General features: G+C 42.4%; 1 protein-coding gene across 2 annotated transcripts in view; it reads left to right on the forward strand.

Moving 5' to 3' along the window:
* The window catches only part of cdh8 (cadherin 8), an 89,429-nt gene that overhangs the window by 60,046 nt on the left and 15,478 nt on the right, over positions 1 to 13,905 (forward strand). For both annotated transcript variants that reach the window (XM_061068204.1, XM_061068205.1), the window contains exons 4-6: positions 4,697 to 4,864; positions 5,126 to 5,313; positions 11,918 to 12,171. In XM_061068204.1, the coding sequence (XP_060924187.1) occupies positions 4,697 to 4,864; positions 5,126 to 5,313; positions 11,918 to 12,171 (610 nt within the window). The remainder of the gene's footprint in view (positions 1 to 4,696; positions 4,865 to 5,125; positions 5,314 to 11,917; positions 12,172 to 13,905) is intronic.

A 13,905-nucleotide genomic window follows, 5' to 3' on the forward strand; every position in this document is an offset into this window, starting at 1 on the left:
ACTGTTATGTATATGCAGACGCTATTATGTAACCTCCCCACCATTGCAGCGAGCCTGTGGGGGGACAGATTTACAAAATGCACGCTAAAAGGGAGCTGACAGTGTTGGTTATGGCTTGAAAAGTTGTGTAACAACAACAACAGGACTTCAGGTAACTCAGCCCATCTGTTTTTTAGAAATGCTTTTAGATTATCGCTGCATGATGCTGCTGTTAAGTCAGGCTCGCAGGCTCGCTCCCTTCTCTACCCCGTTCCTCCACAGCTGCACACTAACTCTGAGTTTCAAAACATAAACAGTACACACACACACACACACACAGAAAACGTGTGTTACTTGGGGCGCTATAGTTAAAACTCAACGTGTGTAGCTTTAAGGAAAATGTGAAATAATGCAACGATATGGTAAGAAAGCAAAAATATTGAATAAGAAAAATATAAGCACCCACACAGCAGAGGGAAAAAGAAATAGGTCTGTTGTCGTGTCTTAGTGGCAGGCTGTAATTTTAATAAGGCCTCACAGAGATATTTACCAGGTTTAATCAGACAACAGTTAAGGACACCACGTATGGAAATGATTTCATACAAAGAATATTACACACGGGTTATTGGAATCTGCATAATAAAACCACCTTGGCCCTTATAATGATCTAGTGGGGATTGAGCTGAATGAGGCTCATACGCACATTAAGCCTTTCACAACTGGAAGTACAGGCTACACATGCTCATGCAGGTGGGCTGAGGAAAGAATATATGCCTCTATCACTGGAATACATGGAGACACATACAAAGGCTCCTCCATTATGTTTGCCCTGGTTTAACTAGGTCATCTGATCGTCAGTGATATACTCAATATCACCGAGATTCAATAATGGGCTGCATGGTATTCATTATTGAAACTAAGAAATTATAGGACTCATATGAGCTGAGCTTTGCTTCACTCTGTGTTTTCATCAGCTGACTGGTCGTCCTGAATGCATAAATGGGGCCAGTACTCACACGCTGCTGTGTAACACCAATGGGTTCTGAATTCAAAATAATAATAATTACTTCCTTCTTTCACAAGGCAAACTCCTCAGCAGCGTCATCATGCATAAAGTTATCTCCAAACAGATTCCAGATTGGATCTTTAATTGCTTTTCCAGCTGACTTTTTAACATGTGTCTGTAAGCAATATGATTAAATAATAGTGAAATTACATTAATAAGAAATGAGATGGAAATCGGCTGCTCACAGTTTGGAAAACAGCACACAATAAACAAGCTGGAAGAAAGGCAGTCGCCAAATTTATGTACATAATTAGGACGAGCACTCAGTTCAACACGTAGAATTTGGCGCTCGCCACCGCCTCTGTAGTCGCCGCGAACCCGGAGCATCTGCAGCAGGAACATGTGTGTGGAAGACGAGCTGAACGGACAGTTTAAGGATTAGCATTCATGCTCTGTGTGTTTGCCGAGCACATGCAGATGGCTCATTCAAGTGAGCCAGATGTTTTAATGAATGTTAATGAAAAATAAAAGGTAAGGGGAAAACAACCATTAGAATGCATTTGACACTTACAACGCCACATTGGAAATGAAAAGCATTCGACAAATAAATAAACATCATGCCCCAATTCATCACTTGGTTAATGGCCGGTGGAAAAAAAAAATCGAGGCAAATTTCTATGGAAATTAGTGTTTGTCTATCCTCCCTTTTCAGTGATTAGGAATTAATTTGAATAATTAACGATGATCAACAGAGATGAGAGCGCTGCTTCTAGGAGGATAACTGAAGAATGTTGCGCGTGTGTGTGTGTGACTTGTTTTTGTTGCTCATTTTATTTATGGACTCATTTGTTTGTGTTAGTGGAGGGGAGGTAAGCTTACCTCGGTTAAATCAGAACCACGATTAGTATTTACTGCTTCGACTAGTGACACAATATAATATGTTGAGTCTAAACATTGCTTCTGCACAGCAAGTTTCCTGTGAGCAGAGCAGAAATATGAATAGGAAGGTAGTTCTTTATGTAACTGGGCATTGTTTTACAATGAATACGTTCTACTTCTGATGCTGTGTCGATGTTCGCTCACTTTGTCCTTCAGACTTTCTTTTTGTGTCCTGTGTACTAATAGTAGAATTGAGTGCTGCTAAAAGAATTTTACCTGCACTGAAATCGAATAAAACCAACATAATCACATTTTTTGAGAATCTGTATATTTATTGGTATCCAAGGACAGAAATTTAATATAATATATCTATAATCTAGGTTTTCGTTAGTGTATAATCAAGTCAAAGTAAGTATTCTTGTGTTTGTTAACAAGTTTTAAGAACAAGACTGGGTTCTTCCCCTGAAGTCGTCCAGAGCGGACAAACCAAATACTGGTTCAGTAGAGGGCCTTTTCTTTTTTTAAAGCAAATCCTCTTAAGATTCTCCCAACCATTAAGAAGGCAGGGGGGAGTGGAGAGGTATCAAGTTTCAATCTGCAACATCACCACTAGTGGCCACTAAGCCCTATACACTGGTCCTGTAACATTTACAAGAGTGCTCAAAGAATATGCATTTTACTGTGAGGTGTTCTTTCTCCAAGAGCTGCTTAATTAAACCTCTCTGGGCTTCTGGCATGTAGTTAAAGCACATGCCTTTTAGCCTGTCTATGTCTTGGATAATTAAACTAAAAATAGTCCTATGTTCTGGTTGGACGGCTGGAAAGAGTCAACCACCATGATACTAGATAATTATTCAAATTTAAAATTAAAAATGTATTTCAGACCAATGACATTTCAATTAGTCCAATACAGAAAATTAATTATTTTTGTGGTGTCACAGAGTGCAGCTTTAATACAGGGGATGTTCAGAGCACTTTTTTAGGAACATCTGTACACTTGTGTATTCATGCAATTATTCACTCCGAAAATCATGTGGCAGCACAATCGTAAAGATAGAGGTCAGAAACTCTGGTTTAAGTACAATTTCAACATCAGGACTGGGAATGTTCCTGCCAGACATGTTGGTTTGAGTATTTGTGAAGCTGCGGATCTCCTGGGATTTTCACACACACACAACAGTCCCTAGAGTTTAGTCAGAATTTTGTGAAAATAAAACACAGCCAGTAGGGCAGCAGTTCTGTGGACTGAAACGTCTTGTTGACAGGTCAGAGGCGAATTGCTGGTCGAGCTCAAGCTGACAGAAAGGATCCAGGAACTCAGATAACTACTCTTTACAACTGTGATGAGCAGAAAATCATCACCATGTTGAGCCTTGGGGTGGAGAAACTACAACAGCAGAGCATACATCTGAGGCTCCATTGGATAGAGTATCACATGGTGGCAGTGTGTTGGTGTGGGGAGTGTTTTCCTGGCACACTTTGGGCCCTGAACACCTATCAATCATTGTTTAAATGTCACAGCTTCTCTGAATGGGGTTGCTGACCACGTGCATCAATTTATAGCCACAATATACCATCTGAACATGAACACACCTGTGAGTTCAGTGACCTCCCCAGTCACCAGATGTGAATCCATAGAAAATCTTTTGTGAGGTGATAGAACATAAGATTGGCAGCATGAATAAATAGCTGACAAAAAATGTCCATATAATAGTATGCTGTCCCCCACAAAGTGCTTATGGATTGTACATTATGTATGTCAATAAATAGCTGTTTTTGGCAATATATAAAACATTAAATATTACATATTTACATTGTTCACATGCTTCTGGTCTATGGCTGCAATGTGATCAACTCTAATAGGGAATGAAGCTAATAACACCATTAAATTCTTATGGTGGAGGAAAGAAATGCCCCAAGCCTGGTGAAACATAAATAAAAAAGCTTGTTATATTGGATAAGATACATATTTATAAAAAAATCTGAACACAAAGGTTATTGCTTCTCCCTCCTACAATAGTCTCCTGCACCGAAGTTAGGTCATTATTTTGACTAAAATATCCACCTTCTCTCCTTTTACATTGTTCGGTTGTCACATCATCAGTGGTGCGTGTGAAAGCAAAACAAACCCTGAAATTGTGCCACATCTCAAAGGAAAAATCGATAGAAAATGCAGTGACAGACAGCGTCCTATCCGCTCATATGTTTTTCATCATAGCCAAACATATTCTCATTGTCTGAGGCAGCTCAGGACCAAGGCAGGGTGTCATGCCAAAGCCTGGCTTTTATGAGGGGTTTTATATTCATTTGATGATCCTGCGGGCCTCTGTTTCCTGAGTGGATTATCCCTATATGCCGGTGCTGAGCCCTTTTTATATTCAGCGCTGTGGCAGAGTCAATAAGGTCCATTCTGCATACAATATTCAAGATTATACAAGACAGACAGCATAATTCACACTCAATCAGAATACAAATGACTGCAGACAGCGAAACAACGCAATTTGAAAACAAACACAGCTGATTCTCCGTGCTGGAACTAGCTCAGTCATGACCACCTTGCTATGCTCACACAGACTGTGCTTTCTCACAGAAGGAACCTGCGGAGAATTCTTTATCTCTGCTTGGTATGGAGTCCTTGTTTTGTGAAGTCATGGTCTGAAATAATGCATGTAGTAACCCAGGGAGAAGGTGGGCGTCAAGGTTACTGTACGCCTCGCTTTTTTCTTGTGCGTGCTTGTGCATACTCGCATGTGCATCATTAAAATGATGTGCAGAGTATATCAGTCATGTGTATAATTGCATTAATGTGTAATGAACTGTTCCCACCTCTAGGAACCATAAAGATTGCCCTCCATGAGATGGATCGCGAGATGAGAGAGGAATACCTGGTGGTCATCCAGGCCAAGGACATGGGGGGTCACATGGGGGGCTTGTCAGGAACTACGACAGTCACCATCACGCTAATGGACATCAACGACAATCCACCAAAGTTTTCCAAAAGTAAGTAACTTCAGTACCTCAAACATCCCCAATCAAATTATGAGCATAAACAAATTACTGCTGCTCTAAATGACTCAACCTCTGATTGGTCATTATTGGGAAAAATAAATGTTATTTAGTAAATTTCATCAAACAGGCTCCTCGGAAACTAATTCCTCTCGATGTTGTAATGTCTAATGATGATGCAGTACTGTAATATGCTTTCAGTCTAATTTGATCAACATTTATGGAAACCAAAGAGCTCTGTCTCTTTCTCCCCAGGTCTGTATGAGTTTGTGATTCCGGAAAACCTACCGATAGGAAAGATGGGAGGCAAGGTGAAGGCAAACGATAGGGACATCGGTGAGAATGCCAAGTCAACATACAGCATAATCGAGGGAGACGAGCAAGGCACGTTTGAGATTGTAACGGACGCGCAGACGCAAGAGGGGATTCTCCGATTGAAAAAGGTATGTCCGTGAAACTCATTGGACGGTGGCTCTTCAAGCTCTCTCTTTGTAAGTCACTGACAGACAAGGCCTGTGGGTTATAAGGTGCAGGAGCTGTGAGGTGCATTCACCATAGTTTGCTAGAAACACACTTAAAAAGTCGTAGCAGCTACTTCAACAAGCCACAGCTCATGACTTTAAAATATAGGCAAATACGGTCTACTAATGTGCCTGCTCTAAAAAGGCCCAAACTTCTCTGCCCACTTCTTCTGAAACACTTCTAGTGAAATCCTGTGCCTTAGAATTTGAGAGAAGGCTTCACTTTAAAGCATAGCATTTAATATTAAAACACTGTGGCCTAACCCCCCCGCAGTGGCTTGGGCGCTAAAGGAACGTTTGCTTTTCTGTAAATATTCCTGAAAACCTATTTTTGTCCATTTGAAAAACATACGACAGAAAAAATGGTCAGATTCAATTTAAATTCCCTTGTGACACTATGGACTTTTTTCGAGCTGGACTTCCACTTTGCAGACTTCCAAACAAATCTGGCAAATCCTATGTGAAAAATAAGAAGTGCAGAGTGGTTGTTTTCGTACAACCTACTCTTATTTTCACATTATGCTCTTGATTAGCTGAAGCGTTCCTAGCTTAAGGCAAACATACATATTGTAAATGTGTTCAGCCGTCATTTTAAATTCTGTTTTGCTGACACACTCGCACACACACAAACACATAACAGCAGATGGGCCGTTCCTATATCTGTTCTGGAGTTTTTACTGTGAACAAAACTTCATCAGAGCTGTTGCTAGATAATTGCCTTGCTCAAGGGTACACTGGCATTGGTTGTTCCGATAAAGAGCAGACAAAACACATAAAATTTGTTAATCAAGATATTCCCAGGTAAACCCGTCCTGAGGCAAACATTCCCGTCATGAAGGCTAATTTTTTAGTTTTTACCTCGGGGCAAACACATTAGCACGTAATGACATGATGCAATGTGATGTTGGTGAAACAAGTGTTGGAATTAGCAGCGTTGTAATCGTCAGATGAATTTCAAAGTATGACAGAGGCCAAGACACACTGATTATGCCAGGCCCAGTGCTGGATCTAGAATTGTTTCAGATCAGGGGCAATGGAGGTGCCACAGTTTACCCCAAGTACATGTCCAACATGCATGCAGGTGCACATTGAAGACATTTTTTTTGTTTACTGTTAGCTCTAAATCTTTGAGCAAAGAATTTATCTTTGAAAATATAGTGCTTTCTTTTATTTTTATGAAAATTGTCATATTTATTGTTACTATTGCTAGTATTGTTAGTAAGTGTTGACTGTAGTTTATAAAAAAAAAAGTTATATGTATGTGTTCTGTTTAAGTCTAGAAGCACCCTCTACCTAGAAGGACCTAGAAGCTCTACTAGGTAGAGGATGTTTGCATTCATTGAATCATACACATTATTGATGGATGGGCGATCTCATGTCTTGAGTCATGGTTGGCTCAGTGTCTGGAGAGAGCAGCTATACATCACTCAACATTTGGAACGCCATTGTGTGGTGATGTAAAACGACATTACCCCAAGGACATGTGGTGTGACTTTGTCAAAGTGTGAACAATGAACTGTGTGGGAGGTGGAATGTAGAAGAGCGCAAGGCAATCTGCCGGGACTGCAGTTCACTGCCACTGAACAAAACACCAGCGCTGGAGAACAAACTCCACACAAAGTCATGAAACCTCCAGCTGTTGACAAAGCAAATGTCAAACGTGTTAGTCTTTTAGGCAACATCCCCCTTCCATGTCCCGCCGAGAGCCCCCTCATCGCCCCAATGTCTGCTCTACTTTCTCTCGGTGGCCCTGCGATGATTGCCTACACGGCTAACGCAAGAGAGATGATAATGTTTGCAGAAAGTAACAAGACATTTGCACAGCGAGTGTATTTCACATCCTTCTAAACTGCAGCGTCTCACGTTTAGACAAATTGAAAGCAGCAGCTTGTTGTGCCTTTTCCCTTTGTTCTGAATCGGCACCATTCTTATCCAACAACCAAGGTGACAGAAGAAAGGAGTCAGTAACTCTTTCTCCAACACGCCCCGGCCCTGTTAACAGCTGTACGTGTCTATAAACTGCCATCTGACGCTGGAATTCAAATTATTATAAGATCCTTTGCGGCAAGGTTAAAACATATTGATCTGACGGAGCCTGGAGAGGCGCTAACCAGGGCAGAGATTCTTTGCTGTTTGGGTTTAAGCTTTTTATCTGCCAGCCCCCAGGCCTGTCGAGGGATGTTAGTGGGATGCTGAGCTTTCACCCCTGCAGCTAACACTAAACTTTGAAGTCTCTAAATGGCCTGTGTACATACTGATTTGATGCTAACGCTTGAGAGGGACAGAAGAATGACACAGTAGGGTTGTGTATTTGTGTGTATGTTCGAGGGGCAGAGGTTAGCATGTGTAAGCATGTCCTTTTGTCGCTGAGTCTAAGTATGTTGTGTCTGTTTAGAGGTTTAACCTTATTCAGTACAGCCTAGTGGACTCAGGGAAGATACAAGACTGTAAACTGGCTGTGTAACCTTGACTCCAGAAAGACGACTCTACCACTTTGTCTTTACACTTTCGAGTCTCTTAACAATCAACAATGCCGTACGGCCATGCATACTAATACAAATCAAAGTGACTCTCTCTGGATTACTCATTCAAAGCAGTGTGTGCGTTTATTGAATTAATCATTCGAACGGGTCAGAAATATGACTTGCATTCAGATTCCATGGCGAGGATAACACACAGCGTTTGGGCGCCTGCTGTAGATGCTTCATTTGGTTTTCTAATTGATATTGAGAATTATTTCTAATCAAACTTAACTGGGCCCATCAAAGAAGCTGTTTGCCAAAATGTTTCCCTCAAAGCATTTAAGTGGATTTGGTGTTATTAAATATGCCAGTAACAGTGAGTCATCCGCCCCCCCCTCCCCTGTCAGCTCTCTGTTAGGACACTGGAAACAAATATAATGAGTTGTTTCTGCATGCTGTCAGGTCGGAACAACACTGGAGGATTTTGACAAGTGAAATGCCGAGCAATGTGAGGCTGTGTTCCCACATGAATTATATGTGGAGATCATTCCTATATTAGTATAAGTGCAGCAGGGGAAATCAGTTAACAGGAACACCTCCTGCAAACCTGTGCAACGTGAAACTGGTCAGTTAATGGAACTAACCCACTTAATCATTTGACTCTGGATCAGCAGCCTTTAGCTCGTGAAGCTACTAATGAAGAAAGGAAGGAGGAGGAGAAGGAAAGAAGGTTGGAAGGAAGGAAGGAAGGAAGGAAGGAAGGAAGGAAGGAAGGAAGGAAGGAAGGAAGGAAGGAAGGAAGGAAGGAAGGAAGGAAGGAAGGAAGGAAGGAAGGAAGGAAGGAAGGAAGGAAGGAAGGAAGGAAGGAAGGAAGGAAGGAAGGAAGGAAGGAAGGAAGGAATTACGAACGCACAGGAGGAAGAAAGAAAGAAATAAAAAGATAGCAAATGCAATTGCTATCTTTGGATCAGCAGCCTTTAGCCTGCAAAGCTACTAATGAAGAAAGGAAGGAGGACAAGAAGGAAGAAGGTTGGAAGGAAGGAAGGAAGGAAGGAAGGAAGGAAGGAAGGAAGGAAGGAAGGAAGGAAGGAAGGAAGGAAGGAAGGAAGGAAGGAAGGAAGGAAGGAAGGAAGGAAGGAAGGAAGGAAGGAAGGAAGGAAGGAAGGAAGGAAGGAAGGAAGGAAGGAAGGAAGGAAGGAAGGAAGGAAATAAGGATGGAAGGAACAAAAGAAGGAAGGAAGGAAGGAAGGAAGGAACAAAAGAAGGAAGGAAGGAAGGAAGGAAGGAAGGAAGGAAGGAAGGAAGGAAGGAAGGAAGGAAGGAAGGAAGGAAGGAAGGAAGGAAGGAAGGAAGGAAGGAAGGAAGGAAGGAAGGAAGGAAGGAAGGAAGGAACTACGAACGCACAGGAGGAAGAAAGTAAGAAAAAGATAGCAAATGCATATACATCTTATTTATTAATAGTGAGTTAATTGTCTCAGTTTTTCCAGCGTCAAACTTCCACAGCCTCTTCCTCTCCGCCACCCTCTGAATTGAAGTGTAATCCATTGGCTCGCGGTCCGGCCACACTCTGTACTTTCTCAGCACAGACGGCACAGCGCAATCAGAGAAAGAGCGAGAGAGAGAGAGAGCGAGAGCGAGGAGAGGAAGGATTGGAAGGCGGGTTGGGTGTCAGGAGTGAGCAGGAGGGGGAGGAGGAGATGAAGGGGGGGAGGTTAATAATGAAAGTGTTCCCAATAGCTTCTCGGAGCGTGGAGGAGTGGGGCTTGGAGAGGCTTCAGGGGCTTAGGTCTGTCTACTCGTGTCCTGATGCCAGGAGTGTGGGAGTGTGCGAGTCAGAGCCCTGGGTCGTCTCTCCAGCTCCCGCCCCCCCCTCCTCCGACTGCTGAGACAGCCGGACCCCCGGACGCCCCTCCACCCACCTGCCCCGGCTGGTCCCAGAGCTCTCAGCGCTGGACCTCCGGGACGACTCCTCTTGCTCTGGCCCTCTTTGACTAACTCAATACATTTCTTGTTCTGTTCATCTCCCTCCTCTTAGTCCTTCTTTTTCCCCAAGCCAGCTCCTCATCCCCTCAAGCGGCAAGGCCCACTTTTGATTTCCCTATAAATCCTGGTTATGGAGTGTGGAAGTGACTGTGATCCCATTATTCTAGTAGTATGAGAGCGACCAGAGGTGATACAGAATGAAATTGTGACAGTCTGGGGTGTCCTCGGAGATGCCAAGAGAGTAAAATTGTGGCTCTCCTCTTTCTCTTAAATATTAATGACGAGCCATCTTTAAAGGAAATACGACTGTATAGCGAGTGAAAACAGGGATTAAACAGATCTGTCAGTCACACAGCCGCATGTACCGCACAAAATGTTTTTACTCCTCTTTTGGGAAAATTACACCTTCTTTTTTATCGTTTTGAATAAGTACCTGTTCTCATTTATTTAATGCGAGCCGGTTGTGATAGCTGTGTGAAAGCTCTGATAATCTGCTGTCACTGAGAGCATTAGCAGCGAGATTTGTGTTCTTTCATGCCGATAAAAGCTGGGAAATATTTTTCAGGTTGTGCAGCTCTGACAATTATAATTATCATGATCAATTGACTAGAAATCACAATGATGATCAAATAATTTCTGTTTGACGTGACGTGATCACAGTCTTTCACAAACTCCGTCTCCAAAGATTAAAACCCAGTGTGTTTCCTTTTACAGTTTCAGCTTCTTTAAACTATTATCTTGGCCTGATTTTTGAAAGAAAATAGTTCGGTACCACGTAAAGTCTTATTTAGTTGTAAAAAATACTCCGTTACCTGTTTCATAAAGAAAAAGAACAAGTATAGAAGCATTTCAGAAACAATATCAGACACACTGTGTATTCCCAAAGCATTGTTTTACTGTAATCTTAAAATCGATCACCTATCATCTGCTGACAAATAGGTCTGTGGTGGCAACTGTCAATATGTTGGGGCCTCCGAGAAAAGGAAACCCTCACCCTGTTCTGTACTTGCAAAAAAACATTATTAAGTGTAAAGCTTTTTGGCGCTGTGGACCTTCATCAGGTAAACCAAAGGGGGTTGAAGCACCACTGGACCCAAACGCTGTACACTTAATAACGTTTTTTTGCAAGTACAGGACAGTGTTTTGGTTTCCTCTTCTCTCACCACCATGTTCTCTGACTCCTACGCACCAGGCCACTGTATTTTTAATGGTGTGCATTGGCCTTTTCAGTGTTGTTTCAGGGCCTCAGCTGTAGACAGCAGGTATCCAGGCCGAGACTCTGTTTGTTCCGTACACTGTTTACGGTCCAACGATGTTGTATCAAACGTCTCTCTACACAAACAACAAACAGCAATACTCTTTGTTGGTGTTTTGGGTCCAGGTCACATTTTGGCTTTTCACTATATATATATCAAAAAGCCAGTAGTAGTTGTGTCCCAGTCCAAACAGTCTAATTACCTGCGAGCAACCAAAGACTGCTCAATCGTGATTGGTCAAACTAAAACAGTAATGTAACGGCTTCCAGGCCAGAAACATTTTGACTCCAGACTTTGCATATTCACATATGGAATCTGTTTATAGAAATAAATAATCTCATAACTTTTCCCACTTTATTTATGTTGGTTATAAAATGGTGGACCAGCCTGAGACTCTTTTCCATCAAAGCAGAAGAGACCAAGATCCTTCCCTACCTGTAGGCCCATCGAGGGTCAAACTTCAAAATAACTAGGTCTTCCTTGAGTGAAACTTGAAAGTGTCTTTCCTTACATCCTTCCTGTCTGGTGATCACCCAGATCCCTCAAATAGCTAGAGAAGATCACAAGATTTCTTCTTCTTTCTTCCTTTTGTCGTCTCTCAAGCTGATTTAAGGTTATCATGGTGACAGGATCCGCTAAAATGTCATGAAAATGTGTGTGACCCTGTAATCTATAACAAAGCATCATAGTTTATGAGCTGCTCAAGTGTTTATTCTGTAAAGTAAAACATGAGGAGTGTGAGTGCATTATGAATACATACTGACGAGCTTCTCGGTATATTACATGTGTGTGATGTGTCGTTCCTGTGTGTGTCCCCACATGCAGCCGTTAGATTACGAGACCAAAAGGGCGTACACACTCCGAGTGGAGGCCGGCAACATGCAGACCGAGCCCAGCAGCGGCAGCAGCGGCCCCTTCAAAGACACCGCCACGGTGAAGATCGTGGTGGAAGACTCCGACGAGCCTCCAGTCTTCTCCAAACCCATCTACGTACTGGAGGTGAATGAGAACGCCCCCATCAACACGGTCATAGGCACAGTGACCGCCCGGGATCCGGACGGCCCGGGGAGCCTTGTCAGGTATGAGTGTGAACGCTGTTAACAGTGAAGCTTCTGAGAACCACTCCACTCTCCCTCATTAACCATTTGCTGTTCATTGACCAGAGCAATCTAGAACTTGAGACGGGAAAAAAAGCTCTTTAGTGTAACTCTAAGAAGTGATGGAGAGAATAGGTTAACAAATTAGTCTTTTCAGGCTATAATGAGTTGTTTTAATAAAAGGTTCGACACTGAGGCATGCAATTAAATCCCTTTATGCCTGCCTGTGACCTTTGGAGACTGTGCTTTGTGTCTTTGGCAGTGAGGAAGTGACTCGATGAGTGCTCTTATTTCCACAGATGTACAAAGGGGAGAAAAAAAAAAGACAAAAGAGTATGAGTTGAAGGCAGCACAACTTTCTCCTGCACTGTGTTACCAGACCTGCTGTTTTCTCCTCTTGTGTGTGACTCATTCTTGGAAATACCACAAGGGCACCTTGAGGATAGGTTATAGAGGCAATTTCTCTCCCTCCATCTTGGCATTTCATTAATTCTCCAGCGACTTGCTGACCGCATTCCCGGGACAACACTCAACAGGTTGTGTGTAATTGCATGGCGAGCAGGGAGCGGGCTGGGTTTCATAGATTGGCTGATGCTGTAGAGCAGGGCTGGTTCGCTTTGCGTTATTTTTCTTTTTTTATTTCTTTTTTCTGGTGGCATCCTCATGTTTAGTGATGAGATTGCCAGGAGGAATTCAGCCCCGAGGTTGCACAATGTCCCACCCCCATTAAAGAGAGAAATGTTTCATCTATTTCACAAATGACATCTTCTGCCCCCTCTCTATTCTTATATCATGTCACTGCGCTCCCGTGTTTGTCGATGCAAGTGTTTTAGAGACAAAGCGAACGTTACCACTTTTAGAAAATAAGTTTTGTTAACTCCAGTGCATCATTAAATTTGATCATCTCAAAATAGCATCTATTCGTCTGAATGTGCAGTGTTAGCTGTTATGTTTGTGTTCGTTCTTGTTATCCTCCTTCAGTGCATCATTATTGACAAAAAAATGCGACTAAATAATGAATGAGTGTGCATACAGACGGCAGCCTCCTGCTGACATGTTCTCCGCACAAACTCTCTGCTAGGAAACTGTCCAGATATCAACATCCTGCCATATCCCGGCACTTGTTAAATGTTCTGAGGGAGATACAGAGCAAACGTAGTCTTCGGTGGTTTCATTGCACCAGGTTATTTGCCTTTTTGTGGCAGTCTTATTCTCTCCATTCCTTTTATTGCACATTTCTCCTGAGGTCATTCACTTAACACTCTGTGTTCATTATGCTTTTAATCACCAATTTTATAATTTTGTGGAGGGGTTGTTATTTTCAGAATGAATTGTAGCTCAGGGGCTTTGCGTGACTGTCAGGCCCTGAATGAATTCCCTGCTGAAACAGAATAGAGACTCTTTTTTCCCCCCTCCAAATGTGCTAAAGAGCTGCATTCTCAAACTTTCAATTTCATTCTCCAAGAGAAAGACAACGAACGACAAGAAGTAACTAATAGAATGTTGCTTTAGTAAACTGCCAGCTCCAGTCAAAACTGCTGATCGTCAGCGAAAATAACTGCCCAGAGATAACACACACAACCAGACTTGTACTTGCCAGTTTGCATTTTGTCACAACAAATTGTTTTATATCTGTGATTTTCTCTTTTTTTTTTACCAGACCCTCAATCCCCCCCCCCCCCTGCAAATCTTCAAAATGAGCGTGATCTATCACAG

The sequence above is a fragment of the Limanda limanda genome, chromosome 3 (genome assembly GCF_963576545.1).
Source record: "Limanda limanda chromosome 3, fLimLim1.1, whole genome shotgun sequence".
NCBI lineage: Eukaryota > Metazoa > Chordata > Actinopteri > Pleuronectiformes > Pleuronectidae > Limanda > Limanda limanda.